This window comes from Ascaphus truei, chromosome 8, assembly GCF_040206685.1.
Source record: "Ascaphus truei isolate aAscTru1 chromosome 8, aAscTru1.hap1, whole genome shotgun sequence".
In the NCBI taxonomy this organism is placed as follows: domain Eukaryota; kingdom Metazoa; phylum Chordata; class Amphibia; order Anura; family Ascaphidae; genus Ascaphus; species Ascaphus truei.
In genome coordinates this window covers 33,696,055-33,709,041 of record NC_134490.1, presented here as the reverse complement: position 1 = coordinate 33,709,041, position 12,987 = coordinate 33,696,055, and the positions used below count along the sequence as shown (strand labels likewise).

The window sequence follows — 12,987 nt, the reverse complement described above, 5'->3', positions numbered from 1 at the left end:
ATACCTGCCCTGTGCACAGTATCATTATAACAGTGTTATATATATATATATGCTGTACATGGCTTCTCTATCCGCAGTGAGTGTCACAACTCTTCAGACCGCATCAAGGTTCGTGTTTGGGATGAGGATGATGACATCAAGTCGCGGGTGAAGCAGAGATTCAAACGGGAGTCTGATGACTTCCTGGGACAGACGATCATCGAGGTCCGGACTCTGAGTGGAGAGATGGACGTGTGGTACAACCTGGGTGAGACCCAGGGAGGAGATGGGACGTAGGTGGAAGGGGTGAGAGCAAGGGAGAAGAGAGGGCGAAGGGAGATTGGCATGTGGTATAACCTGGGTGAGACCGAGGAGAGGGAGAGGGAAGGATGGTATGATAAAGACTTGGTGAGACACAGGGAGGGATGGGGGAGAGAGAGAGAGAGGCACAGAAGGGAGGTGAGAGAGGGACGTGTGATCCAATCTGGCTGAGACATGGGTAAGGGAGGGGGGAGAGATAGGCAGGTATCAGAGAGGGGTGATTAATGATTGGAAAGAAAGATGGATGAGGGTAGAGATGGTGATGGAAGGAGAGATTAAAAGTATGGCTGAGACACTCGAACAGCAAGAGTGGAACTGAGGGGGGTGGGAGAGAATTAGTAGTAGTATTAGCAGCAGAGAGAGAGGGTGCAGGAATAAGACTGCTACATGCAGGGCGATAGTCACAGGCTAATATTATTATATAACCGGTTCTCCTCCCTGTCTCTCCCTCCCGTCAGATAAGCGCACAGATAAATCCGCCGTCTCGGGGGCCATCCGGCTGCACATCAGCGTGGAGATAAAGGGCGAGGAAAAAGTGGCTCCATATCACGTGCAGTACACATGTCTGCATGAGGTGAGGGACAGTTGTCGAGGAGAGACGGCAGCCCCCGGTTTAACGTGCCACAAACCCACCTTCCTTGTTAAGACGATGAGAGCTGGAGAGATCTGAGAGCAGACCATTGAATTAGATAAGTCTGGCTCTGCCATTGGTCAAACAGGTCCACGTGTATGAAGTTCCATACTAAGAACAAGCAGAGTACTAGGAAGGAGGAGGGTGGGGGGTGGTGGTAAAACTGGCATAGATGCAGTTGGGATTAATTAGCTTGCTGAGTGCTCACTACTCACCCAATGGCAATTAGAGGGTTTAACCCCTTCCCTTCCAGAGAAATAGGGGAATTCAGAGATCCCCAAAAATGTCATTATATCCGTAATGTTGCAAAAGAATCCACCACTACCTGTGTCGGGTAATAGGGTGGGGAGCAGATAGATTGCACCCCCTGCCTCAACCCCTGCGGTTGCTTTTCCAGAACCTGTTCCACTTCCTCACGGACGTGCAGAATAACGGGGTAGTGAAAATCCCCGATGCCAAAGGAGACGACGCCTGGAAGGTTTACTTCGATGAGACAGCGCAGGAGATTGTGGATGAATTCGCCATGAGATACGGGGTGGAGTCCATATATCAAGCAATGACGTGAGACACAGGGAAAATGGGCGAGATGGGGGGTGAGGGGACTTGGACCAAGGTGGGAATGGAAGTAGGGGCGAGTGGGAATCAGGGGAGTGACATTGGGGGACGGGGGGGGTTCTGAGAAAGTTTAACCTCTTACACTTGGGCATCCCTTTATCTCCCTGTGCCTTAGACCTCTGATCTAAATAATATGATTGTTCATGTAATATTTCTCTTTGTTTATCACTCTCTCCCTTTCCCATGCTTTTGCTTCCTTCCTAATGTATCTATTTTTCTTCCATCATCCCTGTGCTCCCTGACTGTCTCCCTCCCTCCCTCCCTCTCTCACTCGCACCCCCTATCTTTCCTTCTCCATCTCTTTCCCCCATTCTCTTCTTCTCCCCGTCTCTCCCTCTCTCCCCCCCACAGTCACTTTGCTTGCCTCTCCTCTAAGTACATGTGCCCAGGGGTACCAGCTGTCATGAGCACCCTCCTTGCCAACATCAATGCCTACTATGCCCACACCACGGCATCCACCAATGTGTCTGCCTCAGACCGCTTCTCTGCTTCCAACTTCGGGGTGCGTTACATCGTACAGTGATAATGAGTATCTATAGACTGATAAGGAACACGCTGTGCTGTAAAATGATGTGGAGTATCTCTATACACTGATGATGAACCCACTGCATTGTATAACAGTGCTGAGTATCTACATTGATAATGAACATGCTGTGCTGTATAATGATGTTGAGTATCTCTATTCAGTGATAATCAACACGCTGCATTGTATAATTATGTTGAGTATCTCTATACACTGATAATAAAGACACATCTCTGTATAATGATGCTGAGTATCTAGGCACTGATCATAACTTGCTATGCCGTATAATGATGCTGAATATCCCTATCCACTGATAACAAATACGCTGAACTGCATAATGATATGGAGTATCTCCATGCTCTGTCAGCAGCAATTATAAAAAAGACACTGGGTGTGGGTGGTACATGGGAGGAGATTGAGAGGTAAGGTGTCAGTGTGTTCTTGCAGTGATAGGGATGTGAAGGCAATAGGGGGCAGCAGATGTTGAAGGTAACCCAACTACTGCACTGCTCCTGGTCTCATTGCTCCCTGCATTGTTTTTAACAGAAAGAGAGATTCGTGAAGCTACTTGATCAGCTGCACAACTCCCTACGCATCGACCTGTCTATGTATCGGGTAAGTAGAGAGTCTCCAGGAGTGAGGATGGGGGTACAAAGGAATATGGGGTGACACAGGGGAAGGGATTGCGCTACACCAACCTTATTGCCCCTCCTGGCAAAAGTTGCTTTTAGGTAGCTATACAAATATTTTATGCAATGATAGGTAGATATGTGTATACTGTAATTAGGAGGAGACATCACTTCTGTCTGTGCCACTGTGTCACCCTGCGTAGGAAGGGTCAGTCTACATGTGCCATAGATCCCTTCTGCCTGTGTCACTATGTCACCATGCAGTAGTAGGGACAGGCTCTTTAGGCCTTAGGTCTGTGTCATCTGCAAGTGGAGAGACAGACTCCATGGGCCATAGATCCCTTCTGTCTGTGTCACTGTGTCACTGTGTCACTCTGCAGGTGGAGGGACAGACTGTAGAGTAGAGCTTCCTTCTGTCTGTTTCTAAGACAGACTCCACAAGTCCCTTCTGTCCCTTTTATATACATAGTCTACCCCCAGATTTCTCCTAACGTCTCCCCTCTTCTCTATTGCAGAATAATTTCCCCGCCAGCAGTCCAGAGCGGCTCCAGGATCTCAAATCCACCGTTGATCTGCTGACCAGCATCACCTTCTTCAGGATGAAGGTAAGAGAGAGAATGGGGGAATGAGAGCGAGTGAATTAAACAAATATCCCTGTATCGCCACACAGCCTGTCACCTCATCCAGGCAGTTTCACCAAATAAACCAGTGACAATTGATCAAGCTCAGTGGTTCTACTCTCTGATATCTGTCCGAGTGATGATATGTCACTGCCTTTGAAGTGGGAGAACCCTTTGCTTATCAATTGTCCGCTCTCCTCCTTGAGCTAGTCACTTTATCTCCCTAAATCTCTGGGGTCACGATAATCAAACCCACATATATTTTACCCAGTGCTTTATTGCTTCAGTAATCAGTAAGAAAGTAGTGTTGCTGTTTAATTTCCTCTGGGTGCTCCCTTTCGTCTGATAGCCCTATGTGCTGAACTGGAGTTTGCACACATAAAGCCCCCTCTTTTCCACTCCCCTGAACATTTATTGTCTCTCTGATAAGGACAGGGTGGGTTTAAAACCCCCCACTTGATTTACAAACACTCCCCCTTTCAAAGGCCACAAAGAAATGCAATCTTTAACTTCCAGAGAAACCAAAGCAGCCACATTTTTTTAGCACGGTTAAATGAATGTTAGGATGCCCAATCAGATTATTCCACTGTTTACACAAGGTTGTTTTTTTAGCCATTTTTTAGCTATCTAGGATTGCACCTGTAAGAAAGACGATGGCAATATTATGTCTTATAATATCTTTGGATAAGACATGAGGGATGGTATTCCCGATTTAGGTTTTGCGGTTTTTATAATGGGGTTATTAGCTCATCTGCTGCATTGAGCGTCTCGCTCTGTTTCCATCCCCCTCTCCCCGCTTACAGGTACAAGAGTTACAGAGTCCCCCGCGTGCCAGCCAGGTGGTTAAGGACTGTGTGAAGGCCTGTCTCAACTCTACCTACGAGTACATCTTCAACAACTGTCACGAGCTGTACAGCCGGGAGTATCAGAGTGACCCTGTGAGTGTCACAGCTGGTGAGAGGGGGTGAGGATGGGTGACTGCCAGCAGGGCAGTGCCTGGGACATGTGTGATGGTGTCCGAGTGGTACTCAGGATGGCTCTACATGTCCATCTTTGAAAGGGGATGGGGGTATTTCTTTTAGTTAATAGCGCATTGATGTGGACTAGATGGTAAACGCTGGGCACATTGACGTCACTGTCTGCTTGTCCAGGCTAAGAAGGGGGAGGTGCCCCCCGAGGAACAGGGACCGAGCATCAAGAACCTGGATTTCTGGTCCAAGCTGATCACGCTGATTGTTTCTATAATAGAGGAGGATAAGAACTCGTACACCCCGTGTCTGAATCAGTGAGTTTTTCAGGGAGTCCAGGCAATAAGGGACAGGGAGGGACTGTGGAAGAAGAGGTACAGGTTGCATGGCTACCTGCTGTGTGGGTCACGGGTCCCTTTTGTCTATGTTTCTGTGTTACCCTGATGTGGGAAGAACTGACTAGATGGGCCATAGATTCCCTAGCCTAGCTTCTCTTTCTCTCCTCCTTTAACCTTCCCTCCTTCCCGTTTTCTATCCTTCACTCCTCCCTTCTTTGCTCCGTCTTTCACTCCTACACACTCTCCTCTCCCTCTCTCTATACCCCCTCTTTCACTCTTTTTTTTCTTCCTTCCTCTCTCCTTCTATCTCCCTTCCTCTCTCACTTTATTTCCCTCCCTGCCTACCTATCGCCCTCTGTCCCCCACTCTCTTTCTCCCTCTCCTCTGTCTTCTTCCCTCTCTCCCATCTCATCTCTCTCCCTCTCTCTCCCCAGGTTCCCTCAGGAGTTGAACGTTGGTAAGATCAGTGCTGAGGTCATGTGGAATCTCTTTGCTCAGGACATGAAGTATGCTATGGAAGGTAAGTCTTCTATAACACACAGAGCTTTTACATGCCACCGCTCTGCGTCTGTCCTCCCCCTCAGTGCCAACCTCATAGATACAACCAACCTGGAAACACCATGGTGTGGTTAAAATATGTGTGAGTTCAATCCCCGCCTCTTACCCTCACTATGTCTGTATCTCCCTAGCCCTCAGTTACCCTTCCTTAACTATGGGGTACCAAGGATATGTACTTTCTCTCTCTTGTGCCCCTAGTCACAATGCAGTGGTTCAACTTCTAGGGGAAGCTGTGCAATAGTGAGGCTGCCACAACTCTCTCTCTCTCTCTCTCTCTCTCTTTCTCTCTCCCTCCCTGACCCGCAGAACACGACAAGCACCGCCTGTGTAAGAGCGCAGACTACATGAACTTACACTTCAAGGTGAAGTGGTTGTATAATGAGTACGTGACCGAGCTTGCGTCTTTCAAGAGCAAGGTCCCAGAATATCCTGCGTAAGTGATCTCCACTGGTGGGGCCCCTTAATAAGTGACTGAGCCTGGCATTGTCTAGTAAGATATCTGTAAACATATAGATAGACCTGAACCTAAATCTGTGGTAGTGGTAAGAGGAAACAGAAACCATGTAGTCAGTCTAGAACATGATACTAGGTGCCTCAAGAACTGTGCTTAGAAGAGTGACCAGAATGTGCCCATTTTACATTCTGGCCTGATTAATCATTGGGAAATCTAGATTGTACCCATTGAACACTGGATGAACATGAATGATTGAACAGTCTAGAATATACTCTTTGGAAAGCCTATACTATATATTTCTGGTCATAGTAGAGTCTAGAACATGCCAATTGGGTGATGTAGAACACCAAAGATTGCGGAGTCCGTAATTATCCCATTTGACAGTGTAGAATGGGCCTCCTGGGAGTGCAAAACATGTCCCTCTACATTACATGTTTTTGGTTGTTTTGTCTCTTTCTCTCACAGCTGGTTTGAGCCGTTTGTTATCCAGTGGTTGGATGAGAATGAGGAGGTGTCCCGGGATTTTATGCATGGAGCTCTGGAGCGAGATAAGAAGGATGGGGTGAGGCCTCATCTCACCATGTTCTCACTACATGTGTCCTTCTTCCCATGTGTATCCGTCACTCTCTCTATAACCCTGAGCAAAGTCTCCATGATCCAGAGCATCCCTTCTGCCTGTCACCGTGCTGTTGTGGGGAAACTTCAATGGGTCACAGATTCTTAATACCGCTGTGTCATTGTGTGTGTGGGGTGAGGGTGCAAATTTGATGAGACACAGGTTTTTTTCTGACTCTGTGTAACCTTCCACAAGGATCGGTCTTCCTGGTGTCTTGTATCTCTGTGCCATCCTGTAGAAGGGTGGTGGGACAAATTCCATGGAACATGGTTCCCTTTTCGCCCTGTACCACCTAGCAGTGTGGACAATGTTTGTGAAACTTTGGTCCCCTCTGCCCCTGTGCAGTGGGTACTGTGTGTATCGATCACAATGCCTTTTATATACCTGTGTCCGTCTGACCGTGTCCATCTGTCCCCCATAGTTCCAGCAGACCTCAGAACACGCCCTGTTCTCCTGCTCTGTGGTGGATGTCTTTTCACAGCTCAACCAGAGCTTCGAGATCGTTAAGAAGTTGGAGTGCCCTGACCCACAGATTGTGGGGCATTACATGCGCAGGTTCGCCAAGGTACGAACGGGTGTTGCCCACCCCCTCACCGCTATCACCTTGTCACATGCATCAGTGTCACTGCTTCCTCTGCTGCTGTCCTTTTCATGCAGGGCTTTCCTTATCCGTTTCCTTTCTATTTGTTTCTTTATACCTTTGCTCCTTGGAATCTTCCTTGCACTTCTTCATGCTTTCTTCTCGTCTTTTCTCCTTTTCTCTCTGTCTTTCTTTTCTTGCTCCGTCTTTCTATTCTTTTTCTGTCACTACTTTGTCTCCCCCTCAATTCTTCTCCTATTACCCTCCCTCTCGTTTTTTCTCCTCTTTCCCTATCTCTCTCCCTGTTTGTCTCTCTATCCTCAGTTTGTCGTCCCCTCTCTCTCCCTCTATCACTATTTCCTATTCTCACCCCACCTCCCTCACTCACTCTTCTTCTGACTCCCTCTTTTTCTCTCACTCACTCATCTTACCTCTCTTTTCCTCTCCCCTCTAACTTCCCCACTCATCCTGTCCCGTTCCTTCTCTCCCAGACGATCGGTAATGTCCTCCTCCAGTATGCAGATATAATCTCCAAGGATTTTGCTTCGCACTGTTCCAGAGGAAAGAAAGAGGAGAAAGTGGTGATGTATCTCCATCCTACTGTAACTTAAACAGACCCTATAGCCCCCGGGTATGTCCCCTAAGGACCTTCCCTGCCGGGTAGACCCCACATCTCTGTAATAGGTTACATCTGAGGCCATAACCTTGCCTTACCTTTTTTGTACGTGTGGATCTTTAAATGTATTTGTAAGTGTAAAGCTGATGATTTTTTGGAATGATCTGAAGATAAAATAGAACATGGATTTACATAATGTGACTTTAGAGCAAAGTAAAGGTTTGGTCACCAGAACCAGTGACTTGCAAAGCGCTTACTGACTAGCTGATTCTCCCCCTCTCTGATATATTTATCTCCCTCTCTTACTCTCTCCCCATCAATCACTTTCCCTTTCTCTCTCACTTTATTTTTGTCTCTATCCTTTCCTCCGTTTCAGCCCTGCATCCTCATGAATAACATTCAGCAGCTCCGGGTACAACTGGAGAAGATGTTTGAAGCAATGGGTGGAAAGGAAGTGAGTCCATCTCCCTCTCTCTATCTCTCTCCCCATCTCCTATCTCCCTCTCTCTCTCTCTCTCCCCATCTCCTATCTCCCTATCTCCCTCTCTCCCTATCCCTTTTTCTCTCTCCCTATCTCTTTCTCCATCTGCTATCTCTCTCCATCTCACTATCTCCCCTCTCTCTGTCCCCTTCCCCCTCTCTCTTCCTCTTTCCCTCTCTCTCCCTACACCCCCCCCCCGTTCTGCCTCTCCCCCACCCCTCACCTCACCTGAAATTTCTCAATCTGCGCCAGCAGCATCAAAAATGTTTTTTCCGTGTTTTTGGGCGCACAGAAAGGGACTGCGCTAAGTGTACAGGTGTTAATGGTATGTACTAAAAAAAGTGTGCACCAAAAAACATAGTTTACACTGCTTCAAAATCGTCCGCCATGTTAACAGTGTTAGCACAGAATGAAATTGCCATGTATCATGCAAAAATGTATTTGACGCAGCACAGATTTGTCATTATATAGGATATAGGGTATATACATGTATTATTTTCACAGTATAGCTATTGGTAAATAGCATGTATTAGTGTGAGATTATTTATAACATAAGTTATAAATAAAAAGTACACACAATTCTGTTTTCATCTAAATTGTATCAAGCCGGTATTCCACAGGACGCTACACGTCAAACGTCATTTCACACACCAACTATAAGTCCTGTGTATGAAGTCTCATAACAACCTTTATACACAGGACGCACATTTTATCAAGGTTTGTACCACTTTTAGCACAAAAATGTTGGGGAAAAAAAACGAGTGAAATATAATGTTAGTACACAGGGGGGCCCAAAGTGTCACTAGTCTACATGACTCGGTGTGTTTAGAATCCGTGCTGCGTTTCGGACAAGGGGTACATCCCCCTCCATTGTGTCTTATCAGCTGGACCCCGAGACTAGTGACATTCTGAAGGAGCTGCAGGTGAAGCTTAACAATGTCCTGGACGAGCTGAGCAGAGTGTTTACAACAAGGTGAGCGCGGAGAGTGAGGAGCTGAGGGGTCCCAGGGCCCGGGAGGATCCATGATAAATGATGTTATTCACCAGCAAGTGGGTGGGGATGGGGGGGGGGGGGAGGAGGAGAGGAACCCCCTATTGTACAAATGATTTAATTCTATAAAAATGTATCCTTGTGTCTCAGGCACCACAGTTAGATTGTCAGGGCAGGGACTCATGGTACCTACAAAGCACTACGTACACTGTCGGCGCTATGTAAGGTGACATGTAATGTACTGTGTGCATTTTCTCACTGGATCATGTAGTTTCCAGCCTCACATTGAGGAGTGCGTGAAGCAGATGGGGGAAATTCTGAGCCAGGTGAAGGGAACAGGCAACGTCCCAGCAAGTAGCTGCAGCAGTGTGGCCCAGGATGCAGATAACGTGCTACAGCCCATACTGGATCCCCTGGACAGCAAGTAAGAGAGTTCCAGGGAGGGGTAATATGGGGAGTTTGTGCAGAAGGGTTATATGGGGAGTTGTAGGGAGGGGTTACAGTATATGGGGAGTTGTAGGGAGGGGTTATATGGGGAGTTTGTGCAGTGGGGTTATATAGGGAGTTGTAGGGAGGGGTTATATGGGGAGTTGCAGGGAGGGGTTATATGGGGAGTTGTAGGGAGGGATTATATGCAGAGTTGTAGGGAGGGGTTACAGTATATGGAGAGTTGTAGGGAGGGGTTATATAGGGAGTTTGTGCGGAGGGGTTATATAGGGAGTTGTAGGGAGGTGTTATATGGGGAATTACAGGGAGGGGTTATATGGGGAACAATCCTCTTGTCCCCTCCTGTCACCCTCTTGTTATCGTGTCTCCTCCTATCATCGTCTAGTTACCCTGTCCCTCTGTCACCCTCTTATCACCATGTCCCTTCCTGTCACGTGTCTCTTTTCTCTACCCTCAGCCTGACTCTCTTTGCTAAGATCTGTGAGAAGACGGTGCTCAAGCGCGTGCTGAAGGAGCTCTGGAAGCTGGTGATGAACACCATGGAAAAAACCATTGTCCTGCCCCCGCTCACCGACCAGACCGTGAGTCCTCAGACTAGCTGTTCTGTGCAGGGGGTTCCTGAGTGTAACTTGCACTGAGTAACATCCTACGCAGAGCACTGACAAAACTTCCCACATACAGCAGCAGTGTGTGTGTGTCTCCCCTCTTATACTCCATGTATACAATAGGACTTGTATAGGGTCGGTGTCTCAGTTTATGGGATGGAGCCTCTACTGTTTTTGTAGGGTCTGTGTATCAGAGATTATTTTCTCAGCTGATTCAGCGGACTCTTCCTATTTGATTTGTATCCTTTGTGTGTGATATATAAATATAGCACAAAACACAAAGTTTACAAATCATGGGTAGATACAATGTGTAGATCTGGTTAGGCAAGGTAGGTGGACGGATGAGGTGGGTAGGTAGTAAGGCATGACTTGGGTTAGTGTTAAGCTGGGAGGTTAATCCCAGGATGACTGTTGGCTGTTGCGATTGGTAGTAAAATGTGAGTTAGATAGTAAGCAGGTTGGTTGGTTAGTTGGGTGGCTGGTTAGGTAATTTGTGGCAGGCGTAAGGGTGCAGGTAATGTGTTAGCAAAGTGGGTGGTTAGCTGTGAGACGGTATCTGGGTTTTTTAGCAGCTGATATATCAGCCTTGCTACCCTCTTCAGTGCTGATCATCTGGGTTGCTGTAAATTAATAATCGTTATATCTCATACAGTATATACTGTATACAACTTTCAAGAAAAAAAATATATATATACATATACATATCATCTTACTGCTGTAGGGTATATGATAACAATGCAGCTTTGGGCTCTAAAAGCTAAATACTAGAGATGCAGGGAAGGGAGAAGGGGCCTGCCAGAGTGTGGGTGAATAGCCTTGCCAGACTGTGGGTGAGAGGGGACCTAATGGATTATAGTAGGGTGGTCCAGCTGTATTGTAGGAGGCCCAACCGGATTGTAGGAGGGGGTCCAGCCGGATTGTACGAAAGGGGCCCTGTCGGATTGTAGGAGAGGGGCCCTGTCGGATTGTAGGAGAGGGGCCCTGTCGGATTGTAGGAGAGGGGCCCTGTCGGATTGTAGGAGAGGGGCCCTGTCGGATTGTAGGCAACCATGTGCTAATCTCTGTAAGTGAAATGAATTTCTGACTGTCCGTTTTCACCCGCTCTGCTCCCCGGCCGTGCAGATGATAGTAAGTAGATTGTGTGTCTTTGTCTGGCCTCGGTCAGCCGGTTCTTGTTACATGTAAAGCTGCTGCCTGTCTTCTCCTGTCCCCAACCCCCTTTGTGCCCTGTAGCCTGCCCTCTCCGTGCCCCTGGCATCCTTTCTGCTCTGGTGTCCCCGTCGTCTGTTTCTGCTGGCAACTGGTTTATATGTGTCGTTAACCTCTTCAGCGCTGGTGTTAGTTTCTGTTTGTGTTGCTATATTTGGGGGGGGTTAACTCTAACATTCGGGGGCCCCCTTCCTGTTTACCCTTCCTCCATCCCTCAATAATACCCACAATCTTTGTTGCTAATAGGAGAGAAGGCGCTTTAGAGTGGCTGAGATACTCTGTCTCACTGCGGATGATTCATACTATCCCTGCAATAAAGATGGCAGAGTGGGGCCGGTGTTGTGATGCAGGGCCGGCTGTAAGCAGGCTCCCTTGCAGTATGAAAATTAGAGAGGGCCACTGTGTGTGCTAAAAGGGGTGTGTGTGTTTACACACGTAATATATACATAAGGCAGGGAGGAGTCCTGACTTGCAGAGCTTGCAATCAAAGGAGAGGGGGGTCCCAGAAGTGGGAATGCACTTTGACTATGTATATAACCCATGCACAGAGCCGTAGTAACACACACAGTCATAATATATCACAGAGAGCCATAGTAACACACACAGTCATAATATATCACAGAGAGAGATATAATAACACGCAGAAAGATATAATAACACGCAGAGTGATATAATAACACGCAGAGCGATATAATAACACGCAGAGTGATATAGTAACACGCAGAGTGATATAATAACACGCAGAGTGATATAGTAACACGCAGAGCGATATAGTAACACGCAGAGCGATATAGTAACACCCAGAGCGATATAGTAACACGCAGAGTGATATAGTAACACGCAGAGTGATATAGTAACACCCAGAGTGATATAGTAACACCCAGAGTGATATAGTAACACGCAGAGTGATATAGTAACACGCAGAGTGATATAGTAACACGCAGAGTGATATAGTAACACGCAGAGTGATATAGTAACACACACAGTCATAATATATCACACAGAGTGATATAATAACACGCAGAGTGATATAGTAACACGCAGAGTGATATAGTAACACGCAGAGTGATATAGTAACACGCAGTGATATAATAACATGCAGAGTGATATACTAACATGCAGAGTGATATAGTAACACACACAGTCATAATATATCACACAGAGCGATAGAACAGCACGTAGAGTGATATAATAACAAGAAGAGCCATATAATAACTAACATACAGCCATATAATACCACGCAGAGTGATATAATACCATGCAGAGATATAATAACACGCAGAGTGATATAGTAACACGCAGAGTGATATAGTAACACGCAGAGTGATATAGTAACACGCAGAGTGATATAGTAACACGCAGAGTGATATAATAACACGCAGAGTGATATAGTAACACGCAGAGTGATATAGTAACACGCAGAGATATAATAACATGCAGAGTGATATAATAACATGCAGAGTGATATAGTAACACACACAGTCATAATATATCACACAGAGCGATAGAACAGCACGTAGAGTGATATAATAACAAGAAGAGCCATATAATAACTAACATACAGCCATATAATACCACGCAGAGTGATATAATACCACGCAGAGTGATATAATAACACGCAGAGTGATATAGTGACACGCAGAGTGATAGCACAACTGGCAGAGCAATATAATAATGTTGTAGTCTGAAGTTTACTCTCTACAAGAGAAGATGGTGAGTGTCTGTTACAGACAAACAAGAGAAGTGTGTGTGTGTGTGTGTGTGTGTGTATACACACACACACAAACATAGATTAAGTCGGGCACT

General features: G+C 46.6%; 1 protein-coding gene across 1 annotated transcript in view; it reads left to right on the top strand.

The window, feature by feature from the left end:
* The window catches only part of UNC13A (unc-13 homolog A), a 74,858-nt gene that overhangs the window by 51,470 nt on the left and 10,401 nt on the right, over window positions 1-12,987 (top strand). The window contains exons 19-36 of the mRNA XM_075611309.1: window positions 78-247; window positions 759-874; window positions 1,329-1,492; window positions 1,898-2,048; window positions 2,616-2,684; window positions 3,214-3,303; window positions 4,122-4,256; window positions 4,470-4,603; window positions 5,059-5,144; window positions 5,489-5,615; window positions 6,102-6,198; window positions 6,674-6,817; window positions 7,324-7,413; window positions 7,825-7,902; window positions 8,814-8,902; window positions 9,192-9,344; window positions 9,825-9,948; window positions 11,095-11,100. Of these exons, the coding sequence (XP_075467424.1) occupies window positions 78-247; window positions 759-874; window positions 1,329-1,492; window positions 1,898-2,048; window positions 2,616-2,684; window positions 3,214-3,303; window positions 4,122-4,256; window positions 4,470-4,603; window positions 5,059-5,144; window positions 5,489-5,615; window positions 6,102-6,198; window positions 6,674-6,817; window positions 7,324-7,413; window positions 7,825-7,902; window positions 8,814-8,902; window positions 9,192-9,344; window positions 9,825-9,948; window positions 11,095-11,100 (2,023 nt within the window). The remainder of the gene's footprint in view (window positions 1-77; window positions 248-758; window positions 875-1,328; window positions 1,493-1,897; window positions 2,049-2,615; window positions 2,685-3,213; window positions 3,304-4,121; window positions 4,257-4,469; window positions 4,604-5,058; window positions 5,145-5,488; window positions 5,616-6,101; window positions 6,199-6,673; window positions 6,818-7,323; window positions 7,414-7,824; window positions 7,903-8,813; window positions 8,903-9,191; window positions 9,345-9,824; window positions 9,949-11,094; window positions 11,101-12,987) is intronic.